General features: G+C 37.5%; 1 protein-coding gene across 4 annotated transcripts in view; it reads left to right on the top strand.

Moving 5' to 3' along the window:
* Positions 1-24,302, top strand: part of Pak3 (p21 (RAC1) activated kinase 3) — a 133,208-nt gene extending 108,906 nt beyond the window's left edge. For 3 of the 4 annotated variants that reach the window (XM_004640028.2, XM_023699899.1, XM_023699900.1), the window contains 2 exons: positions 14,445-14,582; positions 17,804-24,302. In XM_004640028.2, the coding sequence (XP_004640085.1) occupies positions 14,445-14,582; positions 17,804-17,893 (228 nt within the window). In that variant the 3' untranslated portion in view covers positions 17,894-24,302. The remainder of the gene's footprint in view (positions 1-14,444; positions 14,583-17,803) is intronic. The other variant, XM_023699901.1, reaches the window with a different exon arrangement.
* Positions 24,303-25,581: the final 1,279 nt, after the last annotated feature.

Below are 25,581 nucleotides of genomic sequence, written 5' to 3'. Positions count from 1 at the left end.
ATTCTCAGATTTACCATTACAGTAACACTATCAAAAATGAAATGTAGGGGCAGGCCTGATAGCTCAGCAGACGAAAGTGTCTGCTTAGACAGAGCACAGTGGCTGGGGTTTGATCTCTGACATGCCATGCCAGCCCCACCCACGGGGCACCCTGAGACTACGATTGAGACTGGGAGTGATGACATGCTCCTGTAATCCCAGAATTTGGGAGGCTGAAAACAGGATAATCACTATGATTCCAATGTACGTAGTGAGACCCTGTAGACTCTGTCCTAAATACATTAAAATAGGGGCCGGGGAGATGGCTCAGTGGAATAAGCACTTCCCTGGCAAGCACAAGAGCCTGAGTTCAATCCCTGGTTCCACAAAAAAATAAAAATAAATAAATAAATAAATAAATACATTAAAATAAAAAAGACTGCGTGTGGTGATGCATGTCTGTAATCCCAGCTCTTGGGAGGCTGTAAACAGGTGGATCACTATGAGTTCGATCTACTAGTAAGACCCTGAACACCCTGTAGACCCCTCCCTAAAAATACGAAGAAAAAAAAAAAAAGAAAATGAGAGCCAGGAATATAGCTCAGCTTCACAACATTTGTCTGGCATGTACAATGTCCTGAGTTTGACTGCCAGCAGAAAAAAAAAAGAATAAAAGAAAAGAAAGAAAGAAAAGAAAATGGCATTAGTTAAGCATATAGCATCCACATGATATACCCTTTTTTGCTTTGATTTTGCTTCTGAAAATGGAGCATGCCATCTTAAGTAGGCATGATGGTGTACATGTATAACACCAGCACTGTGGGAGACTGAGGCAAGAGAATCACAAGTTCAAGCCCAGTCTAAACTGCTTACTGATTTAGCAAAGTTCTGTCTCAAAAAAATTTAAGGCTAAGATATAACTTAGTGTCAAGTCCCTGCTTTCCATCCCCAACACCAAAACATAGACACACATACATGCACACGCACTCACACACACACACACCGGCTGTTGATTAAGTTCCTAGCAAATACTGTTGTATAATATAGCTATTGGTCTGGACAGTCATGACTAAGAGCATACTTCTATGTTGAGGAAGAAAGAAGGCCAGGAATGTAAATTCAGACCTGTTGCCTATACTAGGCTTCCTACCCTCCCCTCACCCCACACTGAAAGCACTGCATAAGGTGGGTTTCTTGGTTGGTTGTTTTTTCCTATTATAGAATCAGTGAAATTCTAATCAGCTTACATTGTCTAGGAAAGAGAGTTAAGCAAAATAAGAGAATATCTGGCTACTGAAAAACAGCAACTAAGGGCCAAACTGCATTTAGTTTCCTCCAACCACTGGAACCGGTGCTGTGGATTGGAATGTCTGGATTTGATGGTGCGTGCTCATTTGAAATTGAAGTCAGACATAAACTTCCTGAGTACCAGAGAAGCAAGACTACTTTGCTAGAACTCAGTCAATATTGTTCTGAATGTATTTCAGGAAGACCTGGGAGCAGTCCCATCTTTTTCCATAAGGTATATGGAACAGCAAGGTTTATTGATGGGTTGTTGACACTCCTTCTACTTTGAGAGCAAACCTATGCCTAAGAGGAGGAGCAAATTGGGATAACTACAGCTAAAATAATTACAGAACAGTAACAGGGTTTCTTTTTAATCAAAAGAAAAATATTACCTGTCAAAAGATAGACAGCTCTTAAGAATTATTGGTTGTCAAGAATTCAGTATAGGAAAATGGGACTTAGCCATAGGAAAACTGCAAATCTCATTTAGATTGTTAATTCAGAAGCAGGCAGTTTAAACCAGTGAGTTATGGCCCAGAAGACAGCCAGAGGAGAAAGTGATCCCACAGCAAACTAAAATCCAAGAAACTAACCGAGCAGAGGAAGAAAAGGAAGTTTTAAGATGTGGTGACCAGGGCAACATGGTTGGCCAAAAGTGACATTCCTTATGCTGTGATGACCTGTCATTCCTCTGAACCCTTACAGGGTGGCTTCTGTAAAACCTGGGGGTACATATACATGTTGTCTTTGCAGGTACCATACCCATCACTAAATTAGATTTTATTCTAAAGAAACTAATCTTTAAGTATGATATATCATTTGCCACAGAAATGTACACCCACAGGTTCTAACCTATGACTTATGAAGTCTCTGTTTTTGTATTGAGAAATGACTTCACCAAGAAATTTGGACTTTCCTTGATAATTATTTCCAACCTCTTTTGTCTATATGCCTTTTCTAATCTGGCTGCAACATCATCTTTAAAACCCATTTCCATTCTGATGAAAGGATACCCTGAAATGTCTTAGATAAGCTTTCCAGCAGAAAAAAATTAAATTAAGGCAATCCTAGCCATATAGCTAGGAAAGCCAGAGCTTTAGCATCATTCCAAGAATAAAACTGATCTTTTTGTGATAGTTTTTTTCTTTTGCTTGCTTGATTTTCTTTTTCATGAGTGTAGGAAGAGTAAAAACTGCCCCCTACTCAGATGGCAAAATGCTTCAGCTCTTTTCATCTAGATGTAGCCAGTGAAAGTGTGAAGACCAGACAGAGCTAACTAGCATCTCTGCCAACTTTATCTGTTATGCAAATCAAACAGAAAACTCATGAACCCATGACTTTGTGTTGGTTACTTCTTGCTGAACTTCCATTTGTTTATTGCTTCAAACAAATAAAATTTAACTAAGCTACTGTTAACTAGTGGGATCTACAAACTCTATAGTTACATGGAGCTCCTTGGGCTATTGAAAAAGCCAGAAGGGAAATCACCTGACAGGGATCTTGGTTACATCAGAATAATTACTCTTCGGCCAGGGAGATGGCTCAGTACAATAAGCACTTCCCTGGCAAACACAAAGGTCTGAGTTCAAGCTTTGATTCCAAAAAAAAAAAAAAAAAATTACTCTTCAATACACTGTCTACACTGGGCTATCAATTAACTTTTATTTAAATAAAGGGAGAAACTTGTGTGTCCCTTATTTTGAATCTACAAAAGGCCCGTAGTTTGAGTGTTGTCTTAAAGAGTGCTTTCAGAAAGATGACCCTCATAAGTAGTTCAGAGTTCTCTCTCTCACCATTGATCAATTTAGAGTAGTTAGCATTTTCAATCCTTAATCATTTCAGGCTAGTAAAAGCACAACAATTGCAGAATAAAGCCTAGGATCTAAATCCCCCTTGCCTCCAGATTTTCTGGCTATTATTTTTTATTTCTTTTCTTCTGTATCCCACCAGGAACTATATCTCTCATTGTCCTGTGGCTCTTATCCTTGCCCTAACTTTCTTCTGCTGCCTCTGCTTCTTAGAGCTTCCCCTCTATCTCCTGCACCACCTTGCATGCCTTCTTTTTGTATCTGTATGCTCAACCCCCCCACAGTCCCATATCCCTTATAGTTCTAAAGCTTGCATACTTCTTCAATTGCCCAAGGCTGCTTCATGAGCACAAGTAGGTTGACCCTTATTTCTTGACAAGAGATTAAAATAAGCATAGACATTGTTAGCATAAGCTGGTACATATCATATGGCATTGATTAGCCCTTTCTGCTTTAAAAATATACTCTAATGATAGCCTAGCACTTAACCAACATAGCCTTATTACCATTTATTATCAATCTATAGGGCAATAGATCTAGGATTCTAACAAGAAAGTAACTAGGTAACAGAATAAGAACTTCCACGTAAAATAAGTAGCAAGCTAAACTGTACCACATTAATACCTCATTGGATCACTAAATTGAATAAGTGAAAGTATGAAATATAATGTTTGTTGTAATATAGTGAATTCATTTTGCCAATTGGACCTCATTTACTCTTTTCTTAGAAAAAAAAAAGTAATGGCAGTGCCTTTCATGAAATCTATAAACACATCAGAAACAGCAGTACACCCTGGCATTTAACCTCTGAAATCCCAGATCCTAAGTAAACTATGTCATAATGTGTTGCTTGACTTGCTGCCAAATGTTGCTCATAAAACACTCATAGTTCATTGAGAATTCTAAAACGAGAAAGGAACCAGGACAGTATGGTTTGCAGGCTGCAGCTGTATTTGTATTGCATATAAACTGTCAACACACACATACACACACAGGAGACTATGGTATGAACCCCTGCCCCCCAACTGCATACTTGTCTCTTTTTTTTTTTTTTAACATTTATTTATTTTGTGTGTGTGTGTGTGTGTGTGTGTGTGTGTGTGTGTGTGACCAGCTCAGCCCACCAGGGGGCGCGGCTGGCTGGCATGTGGTGCTGGGGGATTGAACCGTGGTCCCTGTGTTTTACCCAAGCTTGTTGCAAGTAGGTGCTTTAGACCACTGAGCCATCTCGCCAGCCCCATACTTGTCTCTTGTGCATCACTTCTAAGCAAGTGCAAGAGGATGATGCTGCAGAAGAGCCTATTTCTCCTGTGGAGTGAGAGATGGATCAAGCAAAACAGTTGTTTATGCATAGAGTGTTTCATTTCTTGGTGAGCTAGTTCTGCCTCTGCTAGAACTCCTCACCTAGAGCCTGGGAAGAGAGAGGAGATATCCTGCAACAGTCAAACAACGTGGACTGCAAACTCATACTCTCTGGAGTCAGATATGGATTCTAACATTGCTAGTTGCACAACACTGAGTAAGTTATTCTTAACCCCACAGGATTGTTTCCTGTTGTAGGATTATTACCCTACAACATATGCAGTTGGGTTTAACCTATCTGTCTGAATATCAAACATCTTAGGCGTTACATACAACAGGTATTTTCCAAAAAATATTGATATGTTAAACTTGAAGTCTCTACAGAATATGAAGAAAAAAATTTAACAAATTAAAAAATATTTAAAAAATAAGAATAAACAATTACATATTTTTTACACTGAAATCTAGAAGTCTAACCATATACAGCATTGTAGCACAACAGTCCTGTGACTTTTTTTCCTTGTTTCTATTTTTCATTTATTACCCTTTCTTTTTAAACAAACATTTACTTGAGAGACAGTATGGTAATAATTGGAATGTCATGACCAGAAGTACATATTTAGAAGACCAGAATGACAGGTATTCCAAGCATGACCCTTCTATTACACATTGCTATCTTCAGTGCAGTTGCTTGGTTCACAGGTATCAGCATATATAGTTAGTCAGGATGAGAATCCTACCAATTAACTGCTAGCTTCAAATACCTGCTGATGTTTCTCAGGATCATTGCTTTACCCATCTTGTGTGCATAAATGTATGGCCAGAGAGATGGCTCAGCAGAATAAGTGCTTGCCTGGCAATTGAGAGGGCCTGAGTTCCATTCCTGGTTCAAAAAATAACTACCACTGACTTGTCTTAACAGACATAGATAAATGCTCTTATAGTTCATTTGACTTTGTACATGCAGTAGACTTTTGCACTAACTTCGGACCCCACTTAATTGTTGTTATCAACAATACATTTTGTCCCATGCCCTAGCCTCTTTGTAAAAGGAGTCTTTATTTTGATGCTGAGGCCTCCTACAGTTGCCATTACATTTCCCCATAAATCCTCTGGTTTGTTTTCTGGTGTCTTAACCTAAACTTTATAAACTGTTATAATTAACTGAAGTCACAAACTAAAGCTTTTTTAATTAAATGGTTAGTCCTGTTGTAAAACTGCCTTATGAAAATTTATTGGACACATATGGATTACTTTGGGATTTCTTTGAGAACTGTGGTAACTTCTACAGTGACTGCTTTAATTTTTCAGAACTGAGGAAATTACCAATAAGGTAAATTAAATTATTCCTTCATCTGGATAAGCCACCTTTCCCTTAGTAGTTAGGTAAATTCAGTTGCACACTGGGGTCAGTGAAAACTTCAGTGATTGTCTGTTATTGCCAATATATTTAGAATTATGGTGCACAATTGTAGAACACAAGAAAATTTTAGGTGATATGTATGCTACAATGAACAAAGCCATCATTTTTGCCAGTGTTTTAAGTTTTTACATTATAAATAAGGTAATTTATAGGGCTTACCTTAGAGAAAAAAATAGACCTTGCGTAATCACCTGACAGATTAATGAGGCACATCTTTATTCAAGGTGAGACAGAAAAGAAAAGATTCTGAAATATCTTCCAAGTTCCAGAGAACAGTCCTGTTCTGTCTCCCACATTCTCTAGGTTTATACCAGTCAAAATGTGTTTATTATTCACCACCCCTTCCTCCCTTTGCTGGCATCTTCTGATGTATATTGCTTGTGGGGCTCTCTTCTGTCTCATGAAACAGTATCTAGTTAAAACTTATCAGATGTCAGGCCTAGTCAACTAGGAAAATGTTCCCGGTTCATTTCTGCATATACACTTACATATATTTTTTCTTGTGTCTTATCTTCTTTTATTACCTTTTTTAAAGCAAACATTTACTTTAAAGAGAGCATAGAAATAATTCATATGACATTAAAAGTATGCATTTAGAAAACCAAAGTGACCAGTATTTCAAGCATGGTTTTAGTGTTGCACATTGCTGTCCTCAATACGCTAATATTTTTAAGAGGTTACTTTCAAGGATCAGTGATATAGCTCAGCAAACTAAGCACCTGCTTACGCAAGAGCAGGGACTGAGGTTCAATCCCAAGCTCCACATGCCGCACCAGCCTTACCCTCAGGTGTGCTGAGCCAGCCACAGAGTCTGGGCATGGTGGTGCACACTTGTAATCTCAGCACTGGGAAGACTGAAAACTGGGGGATCACTACAAGTCCAAGCTGTGTAGTGAGACACTGTACCAAATACATAAAAAAATGAAATTTTTTTAAAAAGAGGTTACTTTCAAACCAGAGTGTAATATTGTGTCCATCAGTCTATTCTCCTCACTCCACTAAATGTATACATTTGAGCTCTCATCTCATTTAGCAACAAAAACATTTATTGAGCAACTAATTTGAACAAAATTGCTACAGCATTCACAGATGATCATGACACAGACCCTATGTTCCATGGACTCACAATCTAGGAGAGAAAACAGATCTGTAAGTGACAAATGTTCACAACACAATGTGCAGTAGACATGAACAAGGGGCTATTCAATGAATAGAGAGATTTATTCTAGTAGTGTTTGTGCACAGGATATCATGTCTGCATCTTGTACAATGAATAGCCACTGAGACAACAATATGCAATGTATTAATTATTGAAACTGTGCCAGTAATTGGTTTTGAAACTGTCCCATTGCTATTTGTTTCTCAATAAAATTATTTTTTAAAAAACAAAGGACTATTGGGAGCTCAGAGAAGAGGGTGGCTAGCTCTATGGGCAGTGTGGCCAACTACCCTGGTTTGCTTGAGACAAGACCTTTATTGATAAAAGCCAAGACAGTCCTCAGAAAATCAAGGTGGTTGACCACTCTACCTTGGAGAGATTGACCACTTCAAAGATTATTTCACTTGAACTCGAGCTTGATAGGCAAGTAGCAATTTTCCAGTCACTTGGGGAGATTAAGAGAACATTTCAGTCTGGAGATTATCGCATTGAGCATAATTTGCCAGACTCAGAAAAACAAATATTACATGTTCTCCCTAATACATGGAATGCAAAACAGATGACACAAAAGTAGAAGGAAGACTATTAGGCAAGAAGAGGAAATAAGGGAGAATGGGCACAAGAAAGAAAATACAAAAAATGGATATGATTTTTAAAAATACATGGACTGAAACTTCCCATAAGTGTGCAATTGCAGTGGAGGGCAAGATAGCAGAGGTTGCGGAATGATTTATCTTCCTGTATAATTGTTCTGCACTAATAAAAAAGATATGAAACAAAAAATAAAGATAACATTTCGTGTAGATTTGAAACACCTTTTCCTCTTTGGTGTATGCCAAACAAACCCATATGCATAGTTTGTGAGCATTAAGGGTGTGCACATGTGTAGAATTAGAGGAAGAAGGGCCCCAGGGTGAGACGCAAACTGATGATTGCTGGAAAAGTGAGCAGGGGAACAATCAGGAAGGTCCTGTAGACCATGCTAAGAAATTTTTACTATGTATTGTGGACCAGTGATTTTCAAATAACTGTGGGCATCCCCTGGTACCAATGAAGCACTACTCAGAAGCACAAAGAAAGACAAAAGCAAAATATCTTTCATTGAAGCAGATATGTGTGAGGTAGGGTCCTAAAATTTCTCTCTCTCTCTCTCTCTCTCTCTCTCTCTCTCTCTCTCTCTCTTTTTCTCTCTCTCTCTTTCTCTCTCTCCCCTTACCTGCTCCTTTTGTCTCCGAAATGTTTGTGATGGTAAATTATGACTAGCACATTTTGAAATTACCATTTGTGGACCATAGGAGGCCAGTAAATTTATTTAAGAAAAACAGTGAAAGATATGATAAGGCCCATGATGACATAAGATTATTAAGGGAGACTGAATGAAGAGTAAAAATAGTTGAGTAAGAAAAACTAATTAACAGCCCATTTTAATTGTCAAAGATGACTGGTTTTAAGCAGAAAAGAAAGAAGTGAATAAGTATCAGAGATATCTTTAAAGTTCCTTAATAGAATCTAGTAGACAGCTTATAATAAAGATGTGGGAAGGTTGCTGGGTGAGAAAGAAATAGAACTCAAAACAGGTTCTGTGATTACTTACTTACACTAAGAGCATTTCTCTAAATGAGAAATCTCTGATCTAACTTCTAATTTTCAGCTCATTTTCTTTAAATTTTCACTAACTCAGATAAGACCAACATATGATCACTTATAGCTATATATAGTTCCCTCAATCTTTCTTGGCGGCTGGCCAAATAGCTTGGCAGATTAAAGCACTTGCAAGCAGGCTCAGGGGCTGCAGTTTGACCCCCAGGCCTGCCTGTGCCGGCCCCACCCCAGGGCGCACTGAGACAGTAATTGAAACTGGGCGTGGTGGAGCGCACTTATAATCCCAGCTCTTGGGAGGCTGTAAACAGGCGGATCACTAGGAGTCCAATCTAGTAGTGAGACCCTAAACACCCTATAAACCCTTCCTTAAAGTACAAAAAAAAAATTTTTCTTCATTTAACACTTGGCTTTGCTGCTGAAGCCTTTCTTGCTGCCATTGTTATGTTGTCTACAATTGTATTTGTATCTCATTAATAAGACAGTGTGTGGTAATTTTCTTTTTTACTAAGATTGTCCCAGCTTACACACTGGATGTATTCCAAAAGTTCCTTTTTAATTTGTTTATTTGGAAATCAGAGTGCATTTTTCCCATAGAAATAGCATTATAATTTGTGATTATGTTCCCAAGATAGTTCACAAAGGCCACTGTAGCCCATAATATAAATGAAAGTGTGGATTTGGGGAATGAAAATTATTTGGAAATAATAACTGTTGCAGTTAAAATCAAAATAATATTTGAAAAAGAAATAGCCTGTGAAGGGGGAAAAAACTGTTCAAAGGGAAAAAAACAACTAGGATGAAGGAAAGGACAAAGGAAAGAAAGAAAGAAGAAAAAAATATATGTATATACACACAATAGTTTGGATAATTGTACTGCTGATTTCTGGTGGTCCATTGAAAGGAGTAATTAATGCTTTTTTCCTATCCTTAGTTTTTTAATAACTTTATGACCAATATTTGCATGCTTATATCTGGTAATCTGGTTTTTTTTTCTTTTTTCTTTTCGTATTTTTTAAGGAAGGGTCTACAGGGTGTTCAGGGTCTCACTACTAGATTGGACTCCTAGTGATCCGTCTGTTTACAGCCTCCCAAGAGCTGGGATTACAGGCAAGCACCACCACACCCAGTCTCAATTACCATCTCAGCACGCCCCTGGGGATGGGGCTGGCACAGCAGGCCAGGGGATCAAACCCCTGGCCTCCATTTCTGCTTGCAGTTGCTTTAATGTGCTGAGCTATTTGGCCAGCCATATATCTGGTAATCTGAAAAACTAATTTGTAGAGAACAATATACTAGATAATAACCATTGCTGAATTCTTATTATCTTGTTTAGTGAGATTCTGTATCATTTCTAATGTTTTTTCTTTACTTTCTTTTAAAAGGAAAGAAATAAGCTATGTTTTGTTTACCTTGAAGAATAGTGCTTGATGAAAAACAGGTTTAATCCTGGGATGATAAAATGAAATAAATGAGGGTTTTTTTGTGAAATTTGGACTCTATGGCCATTTACATTTTTTTACAATAATGTTTTAGAGGATTTTTAAAAACAGTTATGATCATTGTAGAGCATTTGTAAAGCTGAGAAATATACTTAAAATATGAAGTCACCAATAATCCTGCCACTGAGACAGAACAACTATTAACATATTAGTGTGTTTTAACCATTTTCTTATGTCTTCTTGCAATACCAGCAGTTTAGCCCAGGGTCCTTACATTGAACTACAACCCCAGCCCTTTTCCTTTTTTTTTATCGAAAATCAAAATATATATTTTTATATATTGTTTAAAATAAAAAGGAACCTCTCTTTTGATACCCATGTTGGGAGTGAGGGAATATCAAACAGGTACTAATCAACTAGGGTCTGAAACAGCTGTTAAACTACCAATCTGTAGCTTCTATCATGAGTTCAAGCCCCAGCAAAAACCACCAGCAGGCTTTCTGCCAATGTTCTGAAGAGGATTACATGTGTTCCTTTAAGTGCTATAAAAATTGTAGCACCAGCTCTTTATTACTTCTGATTTCGTTCCAAATTATAGGTGTTTCCTCTTTCTTGATGCACTGTATCACAAGCAGTACTTAGGCTTAATGACTGTGACTAAGGTCATTTTTATTTATAAATGGAATGAAAAAGAGGAATGTAAGGTGTAATTGGGGATATATTGAACAGAGATGAGAAAGACTGGCATCAAAATTTATATGGAGTAAAATTATTAAGAGTAGATTTTTAAAAATTATCAGAATATTTGCAATACTTAATAGATGCATTTATATTGGAGAACTGGCCCATGTAAATTTCACATTTTGATCCTTTTTGCTTCTCTTCCTGCCCCCATTCCCATATCTCCTTCCCATCTCCACCAAATCTATCTTCCTGTTTCCTATCTTCTAACTTTGTTTTTGCTCCTTAAATTAATTATAGCCTGGATATTTAAAAAGTAAAAAAAATCATTAGTAGAGCAGGCATATAGACATTTATTTATTTATTTATTTATTTATTTATTTATTTATTGGCATATAGACATTTAGAGTATGGAAAAAACCTAGGGAAAATGGAGCAAAGAGATGTATTTGTTGAGAATCAGGCTTGGCTGCAGAGCAGGAAAACAAGCAAACAAAACCCACTAATCTGGGGAGGGTATAGCCATCTAAAAGAAGAGTTTTAGGGTGCAACAAATGTAATAACCAGTAACTGGTTTTTTTTTTCACTAAGGAAACAAAAACGGTTTGTGAGGACAGGTGCTTCAAATCCTAATCCAAGCACTAAAATACACTGTCTGAACTTCATTTAATATTTCTGCTGCAGTTATGTGCCATTTCCTTTTAGCCCATTCAGTGATTTCCTCAAGTACACTGTGCATCCCCTTTACATCCCATTATCTCCTTTTGCTCAAGACTTGGTTTGTGGCATGAACGTCCTATGAACTGCCACCTGTGGTTCCTCTTCATCCATGAAAGAACTGAAAATTACAAAGGAGTGAGAGTGGGAGGAAAGCTGTTTGGAGGGGATTGGATTTGGTTGTGGGTTTTTAACGACTAGGAAGAGCAACCTGAAGGTTTCTTGGCACTGTGTAGAAGCATATGGCATCGCAACCCTCACACACCATTATGCAAGAGAATCTCCTCTAAAATGATGTGGCTCTTACGTTTGCTGTGTTTATGATGTCAGAAACTTTGAGTTACTAAGTAAGCTGAGCTGCAGGTTCTCAGCCAGTAATTCTCAATGCTGGCTACAAATTTGAATTACCAAGAAAGCTTAAACATACTGATTCTCTGGTTCTTCTCTCAGAGAATTTTTATACAATTTGTCTAAGAGCAAAAACTGAGCACAGAGAATTTTAAAGCTCTCCTCTGGTGATTCTAACGTGCACACAGTCTGGAAAGCTCTAATTTAGCCCATTCTTACCCAAGTAGGATAAACCAGTTGTTCTCAAAGTGTGCTTCTGAACTAGCAGCATCAGCCTCAATAGGGCCCTTGGTAGAATGCAAATAATTGGGCTCCTCCCCAGATCTCCTGATTCAGTAAATCTGGAGGTGACCCCGGAACCTGTTTTGATCAAGCCCTCTGGATGATTCTCATGGGTGCTCTAGGTTGGCTAGCCATTAGATTCAACAGTCTTTCCTAGTCACATGGAGAGAAAATATTCTCTGAGGCTTTCACAAACAGCACACTGGCCAAGCAATGGCCGTGACTCATCCACATGGCTGACACTGACAAAGGATCTACAATCTGAGGTACAGGGTCTCAGGATAAATCCTGAGGGGATTTCACTGACTTTATCAGACCCACAAGCTACAACTCTTGTTGCATAGGTCTTGCTTTATCTTGATCTTAACCATCCAGCAGAAAAGTATAAAAATGAAGTACAAAAAATAAAGCCATGTTTTATGTTGAGCTGTAGGGGACTCAGGTCAACAACTTCTGATATTGGTGGTCAAGTGGAAGACCCAATACTATTATGGACTACTGGACTATTTTGGAATATTTTGCTGAGTTCACACACCTATAATATTTAAATGATGGAACTAAACAAAAATGGGGATACATACGAATGTCCATTTTGTATCTATGTATTCAAAATGGTTAGGAGAGATATATAGTTACATTCTCTTAATTCAAGGAATAGGGAGATTTGTTCTAATAGTGTTTGTAAATAGGATATCATTTCTGCATCTTGTACAACAAACAACCACTAGGAAGGAAGTATGCAATGTGTTAATTATTGGAACTGTCCTACCAATTTGATGTGAAACTGTCTCATTGCTATTTATTTCTCAATAAAATTATGGAAAGAAGTCTTTCCGGTTGCTTTCTAAAGTGCATCTGTAAATGTTCCTGGCAAATAGAAGGATTCTCTTCACTAGTGTATATAATCTGGCCTGGAAAAGAACTTTAATAAAAATACCTGTAATAATAATTAGGTACCACACAGAAAAGAGAAATGGGATAAATTGCTTCAGAGCTCACGGAAGTACAGGAGGGAGCACATCTTCATAAGAGTTAGGGACTCACTTGAACAGGCATAACCCTATGGCAGTACCTGCAGGCAAACTCCTATCTGTTCTTCAAAAAGCTGTTCAAATGCCAATCTGCTATTTGAAGCTGCTTCTGTGCTCTGGTGTAAAGTGTTCCATTCTTGTGTTTATTCAGCACTTTGTATAATCTTGTATTATATCTTATCTCTCTGTATTGTAACAATCTTTATGTCTCTTTCTCTGACAAAATTGTGTGATGCTTGAAAACAATATAACTATCTCTTTAATCTTTGGTTCTCCTGCATCTAATATAAATCTGACACATGCTAATTGCTCTAGAATTATTTGCTCAGGGGAAGCATCATAGATAGCCAGCTTCTTTTTTTCCTAAGTACCTTCAAACAGTGGGCTTACTTTCATAAATTAACAATAATCTTGGGTCCAACTCTTTCTTGAAGGCTGGGACCCTTGATTTTGTATTCACACCAGGAGATGATGATTCTCAGTTGTGTCCTTCCACAACAAAAATCTCAAAGCTGTATAATAATCATTAGTAACTTACGTTTTTATTTCTCTAATTATATAATCTACTGTTTCCATCTCATATCTACTCACAAATTGTCTTCAAATAAGATAGGCAGTTAGGGGACAGGGATGTAGCTCAGTGACACAAACACCTGTCTGGCAAGTGCAAGGTCCTGAGTTCAATTTCCAATTCAAAAAAAAAAAAAATAAATAAGAAAGGTAGTTAGTAAGTTACAGACACTTCCACTTCCCTTTGCTGAGATCACCTTCAGATCAGCATGACTGGACGTATGTTTGCTCTTCAGCTGTTTGGAGTCACAGGTTATAGGCAATCCGTTGGTTTCATTTCCTAGGTGCTTAATCACATATTCTTTATGTAGGAATTTTTACTGGCTTACATCTCAGAAGACAACCCTCTAACCTTATCTCCAAGTATTTGAGAGGTAGGACTCTTCAGGGTAACTTCAACTTCTGCCAGTAATAGTAGGCTAAATGTTACCCAAACTATGGAATGTATATCAGTATCATTCTTTACGATGGAATTTTTAATTGTTTTTAATGCTATGTATTGGTACAGGGTCTCGCTATGCAATTTAGACTCGTAGTGATCTTTTCTTAGCCTCCCCAGAACTGGGATTACAGGCGTGTGCCACCACACCTGGTTTCAGTGGCCGCCTGGGTGAGGCCAGCATGGCATGTAGTATTAGGACCAAACGTGGGTCCTTGTGCTTTCCAGGCAGGCACTTAGACTAGTGAGCTATCTCTCAGGCCCTACAATGGAATTTGAAAGCCCAGAGTACAAAACAGGAGAAAATTGACTTGCACTTTCTGTGCCAATTTATGACCCCTATGTACTAAATGGACTTTTCTATTTTTTTTCTTTAGGCATTATATCTGATAGCCACTAATGGAACCCCAGAGCTCCAGAATCCTGAGAGACTGTCAGCTGTATTCCGTGACTTTTTAAATCGCTGTCTTGAAATGGATGTCGATAGACGAGGATCTGCCAAGGAGCTTTTGCAGGTGAAAATAAAATAGGACAATTACAAAGACAGAGTTATTGTGCTGAGCTTTTCCATATCAATGTATGACAAGAAAGAGTTCTATCAGGATATCTGTAGTTAGAGTTAGAATATTAGTTACCATTTGATTTTAGACCACAGGCACATAAATATAGGCATGGCTCTAACACATGATTGATTAACATGTTGCCTTTCTTCTGAGAAGTTTTCAGCTTAATCTGTAAATTTCTTTCGTTCTTCCTGGAGTCTTATTTTGCAAGGAAAAAAAGCAGTGTGACCCTCTGGTGTTGCTGTTTTGTTCTAAACTTTACTTGTGCCCCTGGATGTTGTATGCAGGTGCTCTTGGCCGGAGGTAATTCTCTACATAACTATGCAATTATTTCCATGGCATTTGCTACTCTAATGCTTTACTGGTCAAAGCCCCTTTGCTTGTGATGCCAATTGGCAGGCACCTGCTTGCCTGGGTGAGTACCATCCAGTGGTGAGTGCCTCTGTAACCATTTGTCCTTTTCATGGCTTTCAGGGATTAGTATATACAATAATAATTAATACCTAGTATCTTACCACAATTTTTACACACAGTATAGTATCTCATTTAATTCTTGCCATAACTCTCTATAGGGTGGGTGCTGTTGTCCTATTTTCTAGATGTGGAAATTGAGGCTCCCACAGCTCTTGTGTAGCACAGCTTGGATTTGAGGCCTGGATTGTCTGACTTTCCACTGCACATCCCACACAAACCAGTACAGATAAAAGCGTGTATTTATCTTTTTAAAAAACAATAGTACATGCCGCGGATTAGCCACACAGCTTCATTGCTGAAGATTGTTCCTTGGGAACATACACCAAGACCTTCAACATCTGTGAGAACAATGACTGCTGCCATCTCTGTGAATTTAAATACGTAAGCTGATTTAACAGAAGGTGCAACACATGGCTATGAGGAATATTTAACACAGATTCGCTATGTTCTACACCTCCACCACCAACATCAAAAAAATCTGCTCCTGTTGCCTGTAAAGTCCCTGCAGTGACAGAGCAACAACCATGAAAAATTTATCTCAGCTTAAATCACACCTGGAATCAATCAACCGATAGGAGCTGAAGATCCTGCACCTTCTCTGTGCCGCTGCCCGTCAGCATTTCACAGGTTGTTGCGGGTGACTATAAATGACCCTTGGTTAATTCTCTACTGAATCCAGCTTTAAGTTACAGATAAAAACCTAAGATTTTGAGCAGTTCACTGCCAGGTCTTTTCACTCTTCCCACCGTGTGCATCCTGATATATATTTCTGTTATGCTTTTATCTAAGGATGAGTGAAGATACCAGTTTTTTAATGCAGCTATACAACTAAATAGATCATTGAATTGGTTACTTACGTAATTCACTCCTGAAAAGTACTTTTATCTTAACCAGTTACATAACTGATGCAAAAGTGCATTTGTAGTGTAAAATGAAATTTATCTTTTCGTTTTATACTTGTAAGCAATAACCTACCAATCTCAAGTCTATGTCTCTCCAGTCTGTGACTCTAGGCTGTTCTTGCCCACTTTAGAGGTCACAAAGGAGAGAGATACATAGCATTCATGCCCTTGAAAGGCTTGAGAAAAGGCACAAGTCCTGAGAGTTTGTGTGTCTTTCTTCATACACTAAATAGTTCACAGTTTATTAGATATTTATGGAGCAACTTCAGGTTGCAAAGAAAAGTGAGTTAACAAGTCTGTAAGTGGTATATCCCACTCTCAAGAAGTTCAGTTTCCTTGCATCTGTGAAAAGGTAATGCAAGACTGTTAAGAGGCCCATACAAACCAAGTGCTGGTCAAATAGTAAATATTAAATTGTTTAAAGAAATACGCCTGTAGAGCTAAGTTCATCAGAACATGTCAACAAATAAGAGGCCTTCCAGGCCTTGAAGGACAGATCAGTTTTAGATAATTTAAGTAACGATAGAAATGGGTTTCAGATGGCCAAGTTATAGCACAGTGAAAAGCATGCACACAGCATTAAAGGGAAAATGACAATAAATGGCCAAAATAAAGACTTCACCCAAAGAAGCTGCAGGAGATAAGACCTCAAGAAAAAGGCCATGAACACCAGGCTGAAGAGCTATGACTGCAAACAGCTGGGGAGCACTGAAGCTATCTGAGGAACTAAGATGATAAAAAGAAAGTTTGGTTTAGAGAAATTAATCTGTTAGTTTGCAATCAGGATTAGAATTAGAAAAAGTTGACGATAGGTTGAAACCACGAAAGAAAATAAACTCTGAAGTAATTTGGAGCCAAGTGTGGTGGTACATGCCTGTAATCCCAACGACTTGGAAGGCGGAGGCAGTAGGATGAAAGTTCATGAGCACGATCCCATCTCAAAATAAAAGATGAAAAGGACTGGATCAGTGACTCAGTGGTACAGTGTTTCTTTAACACATATTAGATCCCAGGTTCTATCCCCAGTACTGCCCCCCAAAAAAGAAAAGGAAATGAAAGAGAAGAAAGAGAAGAGAGAGAAGAGAAGAGAAGAGAAGAGAAGAGAAGAGAAGAGAAGAGAAGAGAAGAGAAGAGAAGAGAAGAGAAGAGAGCTGGAGGGAAAGACTGGACAAAGAAGATATTGCCACATTCTAGTATGCAGGAGGCAGGAGAAGAGTCAAACCAGAGAAAAAGATGGAGAGGAAGTAACGTAACCAGTGTGCATGCACAGTGCAATGGGGCGAGGCCAAAGCAGTACAATGTCACAATCCCCAAAAAGGAAATCTTTCAAAGGAGGAAAAGATATTCACTTGCTTTAAGTACCGCTAAGGAACAAGAAAAGAAATAGAGAGCACAGCTACTGGGTTTAGCAGTTAGGAAGATACTGGCTTCAGAGTACAGTTCTTTAGTGGCAAGCTGAAGATACTTTTCAAAAATGAAGGCTGCCCTTGATTTCTGCAATTTGTAAATTCATCCTTTCAAGAAAATCAGAAACTCAGAGCAGTACTAATTTAGTGGGATTTTACAGACTCCCTCCCCAGAGTTTCCAGTTATTCCAGTATGAATCCAGAGGATTTCATGACACTAAGGGACAAAAGTATTCAAAGAACAAAAGCTGGTGGCTACTTTTTAAATTAAATAATGTTTCATTGGGTGCTCACAATACGTTCTAATGATAAAAAGACAGCTTGAAAATGTAAATGTGCTTGTTGGAGGAAAGAATTCCACTAATGCCTCTCTTTTTTCTCCCTTTTGCAGCATCCGTTTTTAAAATTAGCCAAGCCTCTCTCCAGCCTGACTCCTCTGATTATCGCTGCAAAGGAAGCGATTAAGAACAGCAGCCGCTAGGACTGCAAGCCTTACCCCTCACTATCTCCCTCATGAGCAAGATTGAACTAAAACTTTGCTTCAGGAAAGATAGAAGAAAAGACAGTCAGATGGGTGGGGGTTCATTAACTTTCAAATGAATAGAAACTTCTTATAAGCCTTTTTTCCTATTCCCTCAGATTATGTAATTTATTTGTAAGCCTGAATCGCAGCCCAAACAGGGCAGCAATGTTGAAGTGGCCATCAAGTGGTCACTTCCACCGTGAAGCGAAAGAGCCAGTAGTGAATCCCCTCATTTTGTGCATTCACTTTGAAGAAAAAGGTTTCTCAAAGATGCACACTCCCTCTTCATAGTGTCGTGTTTGTTTTTAAGTTAGAGAGTAGTCCCTCTTGCATTCAAACCTCCTTCGAAACCCCTTACCCAATGTGATGTTTTCACTTGCATTGTCATTAGCTGTCCAAAAAAAAAGATGTCAAATGTTTTTTTAAAGAAAAACAAAAACACAAAGAAAAAAAAACAAAAACAAAAAAAAACAGCAAACAAAAAAATAGAGCAAGTACTGTGTGAATATGTGGAACTCCATGCCCTAATAGAGTTGCAATTTTTTATTCTTCTTCTATAGTGGTGGCTTTGTTTGTGTACCTATTTTTCTGCATTTGTACTGGAAAAGGTTTCTTTTAAAATGTTTTTGGAAAGCAGAAGGGAATATGTGTGTTCAGGAAGGGCTTTAGCAAATTCTGTATCTAAATAAAGCTCAAATGGTGAAATCCTGTCACATTTTCACAAGGATACTTAAGAGGTAATCTGTCAGGTAAACCAGCTTGTTAATTTTCATGATACTGAAAAAAGAACACACTGAAAAGGGCATCCTTTCTGGGTGAGCCCAGGTCCTGAACCTTGGAAACACTGATAGGTAAAACCATGACTTAAATAAAGATGGGACTTTCTCTGAAAGCCAAAAGGAAAATAGGACACATATATGACACTAAAATCCTTGTTGGACATTACAGTAAAAAAGGTAAAGACACATAATTTAAGACTCTCTCATGCTTGTGGAACACATGCACTGTAAAACAGGCACATCAGGAGGAAATATATCCATTACCCAGCATTTGTTTATGATGAAATGGTTTAACTTGCAATTTTTAACACTTTAGAATTTTTTTGAAAATAAAAAAAAAACATAATAACCATTCAACTCTAAGAAATGGGATATGAATGAAAGATACATCCCAGTCAACATTTGCTTCTAAACACTTCTTCCCATTTTTTCTGTTTGCCACGAATTTCTGTTGCAGAATATAGTGTGTTCATATTTAGCTCACTGGGCTTTTCAACTTCAAATTCCTATTCAACAATGACCTTAAAGTTATTTACTGAAAATAATTATGGCTTGAAATCATATATTCCATGAAATATCAGTCCAACTGAATTCCTTTTGTAGCTTGGGGAAAACACTAAAATTTGACTATTATTTCACCATTTATCTATTTCTTAAAATCCAGCAGTCACTACTTCCTGAATCTTCTGAGAGTAGAAAAGTACCTGGAAGGTGTATGTACAGAAAAGGATATGCTTCTTTTATTGTCAATTTTACAAATTTTGGAAAGTTGTTTCTCTAAACCTTTGAAGACCTAACAGTCTATGCTGTAGAAGACTTTTTAGTTTGTAGTATATAAGAAATTTGAATAGAACCTATCTACATTCAGCAAGAAGGAGAAAGGTCAATAACGTAGGTCTCTCTTCTTCTCTGCAAAGTACATCTATCCATGCATTCATCCATGTACCCATCCATCCATCCTTTCTTCAAAATGAAAGCATTTTCTTTAGAATTTCTACTACCCATATAGTGCATGTGTTTATGTTTAGAAGATATCATTGATGAATTTCCTATTGTTTCATTTGATTATAAAATTTGGGAGGGTCTTGACTGAAAAAAAATTGTCCACAGTGGGATAAAATAACAAATACGACAAGAAATCAAATGGTAATATTAATTTGAAACATAGTATAATATACTTTGCAAAGAAGTATCTGGGTCTAAAATTTTTAATTCTATACTGCTCTAATGAGACAGACAGACCATGATTTTGGTTCCATTTAAAGTCGTGTTTTTTTTTTTTTTTTTCTCATAACGCCAGGTAATTCAATGAAATACCTGGGATGCAAATAAAATCATGCACATTGGTGATAATAGTCTTGCCAATGTAGAGCCTAAAACCTGGTTGGGAAGCAACTAGTGATTAGTTAGCATCCCTTATATGTTGTAAAGGCAATTTGTTTATTTTGTTTTCTTTTGTTGTTTTGGAGACCTTGGAGGGGTGATCGTTCAGATCACTGTAGGCAGAGAAATGGCTGCCCTTTATGCTTTTAGTTCAGCATATTAACAGTGCAGAGCCAGGTACTACTTTAACAACACTTTGTACCAAGACTTGATGGTGACATATCCTAGTAGGTTTTATTCTTACAAATTTATTTATATTTATGTAAATTTTCCAATGAGAACAGCGTCTAAAGCGCCTTCCCTGTGTTGAAGAGTTATGTATATTTCTAATATGTATTAGCAAGAAGCTGCTTCTTGTGCCAAAGTGATGCTGAAGGATTCACATTTGGTACAGTTGATTCAATTTGGACTCCAGATGGTTAATAGTTTCTTTCCTTTCTTTGAATTTTTTAGCTCATCTTGACGCAGGTGAGTTTATCCAGATCTTTAATGTTGCTGGTGTGCCCTAGGATAATGAGGGCACGTCATTGAATGTTGACTCCAAAATGTCCTGAGTTAGGAGTAGGGCAAAGTCAGGGAAGGGTGTGAAGCACAGTAGAGAGTATTTATTTAAGAAAGTAAAGAACATTGATGTTGTAGCAAGGATCCGGTGCATTGTCATGATCCCATAAGAATTTTGGGAAGACAGTCCCTTTGAATCAGTCACCACGTTGGGTAATGACTTCTTTCTTGCTGATATTGTCTATGTGTCATTGTAAATATTCGTGTGTCCATGTTCCACTTTGGCTACTGGATGGCCATGTCACATGAGAAGATTTAATTCAAGTATTTATTCTTTAGCTGTGTCATTCAGATTTCTTTCAGGCTTGTGAATTGCACACCAACGTTTGAGTTTAACCACCTGATAATCACATCTATCCCTCCCCTGTGAAGCACATTCCATTGCTAAAAGAAATACAAAATTGCTTCCTGTTGTCTATATAACTGTTTTGATAGTTTGAGGTGTTTATCTATAGAGGATATTTCTCAGCTCAAAGATCATGTAAATAATTATATTCCTTTGCTCAGTGGGTTATTTCTAATGAGGCTGCCAGTTCGCAGAGATCCCATAATATCAGTTTTAAATAGCATAAACAGGAATTGCTACTATATAAAAATAAGTGCACATATGAGCAAAGACGAGGAACACAGATAATGGAAATCATTGGCATCAGGTAGGCAGGAATATGTGACTTATTTTCCTTTTGAAATTTTCTTTGATGTTGCTGTAATATTACTTTATAATAAATAAACATCAGAAAGGGAATTTTAGAAGCATAGAAAAGACTCCAGAGCACATGCTTTCTGGCCAGAGCCCAGAGCATGCAGGGCACAGACACTTGTGGGTTACAATTATTCCATAGGCTTTGTACTTACCTGCGTGTGAAGGTTAGCACAAGCAGAGGTATGGCACATCCCTTCTTAGGAGACTAATCCCTGTGTCAAAGCTAATGAGATGTTACTACTGTAACTCCAAATGTATTCTTCTTTAAAACAGGTGTCTATTTTTGGCTACTTTAGATAGAAGGGGTGACCATGTGTTTAACTCCCTTGGTTAGCATTTACATCTGGTACCACATTTCTGAGTCATTTTAGCAGATTTTCAAGTTCAACTTTGGGGTAATAAGAACTAGGGTAATAAAGTCCCTAGTTCTTACCATTGCCATGAGCAACAAGATGTATCATTCAGGTAGAATTCTTCTTTTAGTTACCAATGATCACATCCCACTGATGTCAAGAGAAATTATGATTTGCAATTAAAAGCTGACTCTAAAACCATTCAGACAGATATTTAGGATCGTCTCTGCTTGGTGGCATTCAGTTATGCTCCGATTAGTTCTGGCTTAAGATGATCTCCATGTGTTTTTACACTGCATAATTATAGGCTGTATGCAGGAAGTGTGACTTTCAGAGAAAGAGAGACCATCTACTAAAGAGAAGAATATCCTTCTAACTCACCAAAGAAACTTCAGGCTAGAACTTCAATAATATGTTACTTATCATCAATGCCTAGAAAAACTCACAGGATTGTCATTGGCTATTTTAAGTATAAAATGAAAGTCTCAAGCCTGCCATCTGCACCTGAATTCCATGTTCCTTTTCTGAGCTATTTGCCATTAACATTCAATTAAGTAAAGGCATAGCCAGTGGTGCAAGCATCTCCCAGTCTCTAAGCAAAAGGCTGAAATCCAGCATTTGTAACCTGACAGTCTAATGGGGCCTCAGATTCGAGTGAACTTAATGTGCAGTTCTGAATATATATTTGCATGTGGATTAGGAAGGAAATAAATGGGACCTTGGAAATAATGGGATTGTTTTTCTATGAAAGAGCTTTTCATAAAAGACACATAAGACAGATAATCTTTCTCTTAGTTAGCTTTCACTTTTTCATTTTTTTTGAACCACATTCCTGTAGTGGGTTAAATGAATGTAACCCAATTTATCAGGCATTAGAATGTCTGTTTAAGACTATAAAGAGTATCTACCTGAATCTGCAGGTGCGGGAACCATGACTACATCACCTCCACATGCACACTTCTGCATATAATTACCTATATTACTTGTAGCATTTACTGACAGTTAATTTGTTGAAACTTGCAAGATATAGTTGGTCAGTGCCATCAGAGTGTCCTGCAGAAACTGCTATCAGGTGAATTCTATCCCATGATACCAACAGTAAGGCAGGCAGCATGCTCAGCTGATCGAGTACCTAAGAAGAAAAATTAGTGACAATTTGAGAGAAATGAGTCAGATGTGGTGGAAAGAATACTGGCCTAGAAAGGAGACCTGGATTCTAATAAGGGCTTTATGAAAAACCTACAGCATAACCCTAGACAAGTCCCTTAACTTTTCTATTGATGTTTCCTCATCTGTAAAACAAAGATATCAGACTAACTGCTATCCAAGCTCTTTGCAAATTTCTACATTCTACAGCATAAATTGTCTTACAAATTCAATCTGCTGAACTGATAGCAAAACCACATGCTTAAGCCTGGGTCTCTTATGATGCAATGAAACTCTAGAACTACATAAGATGCAAAAACTCAAATAAATGATGTTAATAATACTAGAGAATATTGATTAAACTTGTGGCAGCCCTCCAGTTTATTCACAATTGTTTTTGTTGTAATGGTTTTTATTCTCTGTTGAATGTCCCCAGTTTTTATTTTCCATATACTATGTAAAACCTGGTTTTCATTGAGCTGTGGTCAGTATTTGCTACTAGAGGAGAAATACACTGTCACATTTGCTAAAATACAATTGTACTTGGGCCTCTCCTTTCCTGTAAAGCAGTGCTGGGCCTTCTAGATTTAAATTCATAAGTGGCACAAAATGGCAGATCTCATACATTTCAGTGGCTGAAAATACAAGTATAGACCTAAGCATTAGCACGGGCCAGAGAGAAATGAAAAAGTAAATATATGCTTTTGGTATTAAGAAGTCTTAACAAACTTAATTGTTGGAACCCAAAGATAGTATTTCCAATGACAGCTTTCCCAGTGATTAGCCAGTTGTGTGAGTATGCTGCTAGAAAGAGGATAAATCAGAAGCTAGTGAAGGGTCCCAACTGCCTGCTACAGCAGAGTGCCAAGCAGCCCTGAGTGGGAAACTCAAGTTCAGTGTCTGTGCTTGTGTGTGGTGTGCTTTATGGACCCACATATATTAGATTCATTAGTGACAATAAGATCTACAACAGAATTCAATAACCATTAATGGGTTGAGTTTAAAATACATCAGCCAGTAGGAGCCAGATTACAAGGATATTTATGTCTACTAGGATTATACACATAACATCCAGGTAAAATAAATTAAAGAAGATCTACATTTTCACTGTTTGACAGAATTGTATCTCATTTGGCTGTGCATTACTTTGTCAAAATGTGTTATCTGTAAACCCATGTGTAGTGAAATTCTTCTGTAACTTTGGATTAAAGGTATTTATGGTCTTTTTGTTTGTTTGATTTTTAAGTAAGTTATTTCTTTTGTAGGCTTGCTGATGGTATGGTTCCATCCTTATGCCTTCAGCATACAATCTTTTTTAAAGGATTTTTGTTTCCAATATTGTTATTTTAAATTGTGGTTGAAGCAATAGAAAATTGAAATATGGATTGTGCATGACTGTGTCTTGAGTGTAAAAATATTGCAGTTTGAAACTTGGACCTAAAGTATTGCAAATAAAAATGACAAATATCAATGAGCTTGTGCTTCTGTCTTCTGTCACCTTTCCGTCCACTCCTTTGGCACTGGCCATGTTAGCACTTTGCAGGTCAGAATCAGAACTGTCTTTCAAGCCCTTTGAGAAATACAGGAGATGCCCCACAGATTCTTCCTCTAAGTAGTAGCTGAAACTCAGGGTCTTCATCTAGCTTTTACATGCCTTAACTCAGAGACAAATAGATACATTCAATGCAGAGTGCAAGCTTGATAAATCCTAAAGGTAGCAGCTGGCTAGAGTAAAAATGCCCAAAGGAGCCGGGGAGATGGCTCAGTAGAATAAGTGCTTGCCTGGCAAGCTCAAGGGCCTGAGTTCAATCCCTGGTTCTGCCAAAAAAAACGCCCAAAGAAAGAAGATGCCATAAATGATTTTACTTTGATTATCTTTTTACTTGGAAGATTCTAAACACATAAAGTCATCTTGATAATGCTTAGTTTTGTCTAATAGCTGGTATGAAAATTTTCAGGACATGAGATTTTAAACACAGATTCCTGAAAGTTTTCATTCACTTATTCATTTGTTCTTTTAAAAAGTATTTTTGATCTTCTGCTATGTGACAGACACTGTGGACATTTCTACTAGAGATAAATTTTCTATTGAAAATCACTTCTAGGACTGAAGAGATAGCTTAGCAGACTAAAGTGCTTGCTTAGGCAAGCGCAGGTACCATGGTTTGATCCCCAGCACCATATCTTGTGCCAGCCCCACTCCCATGGCAGGCTGAGCTGAAGGGGGAAAAACAAACAAAAAAAGACAATCACCTCTAAATGTGACTAAATGAAAACTCATTTAGTTGAGTTGAAAACTTTTAGATGCATTGTTAGAATCATAGTTGAGTTGAAAACTTAGATGCACCTGTTAAAATCGTATTTGTCATTCAAAAACACCAAATTTAGCAAACTGGAGCTTTATTCCACAAATATTACAGTGACCATAGTGCTACTTTTGGAATATATATATATATATATATATATATATATATATATCTTTGTGTCCTTGCATACACAATGGTACTGTCCTCTCTCAAATTTATATTTTACCAAATAAATGTTAATTTTCTTATTTTGTAGTTTGCTGTACTTAGATGAAAGCTTTAGTTTTATATTGTATCTCTCCATGTCAAAAGTTAGAGAAACTCTGTACATAAAATGAGGCAAATGAATGAGAGACCTAGAAATTTTTTTTTCAGAACTGGGGATTGAACTCAGGTCCTTGAGCTTGCCAGGGAA

Source organism: Octodon degus, unplaced genomic scaffold, assembly GCF_000260255.1.
Source record: "Octodon degus isolate 3935 unplaced genomic scaffold, OctDeg1.0 scaffold00117, whole genome shotgun sequence".
Classification (NCBI taxonomy): domain Eukaryota; kingdom Metazoa; phylum Chordata; class Mammalia; order Rodentia; family Octodontidae; genus Octodon; species Octodon degus.
Note: the sequence above shows the minus strand (reverse complement) of the source record. Positions and strands in the feature narration are given on the sequence as shown.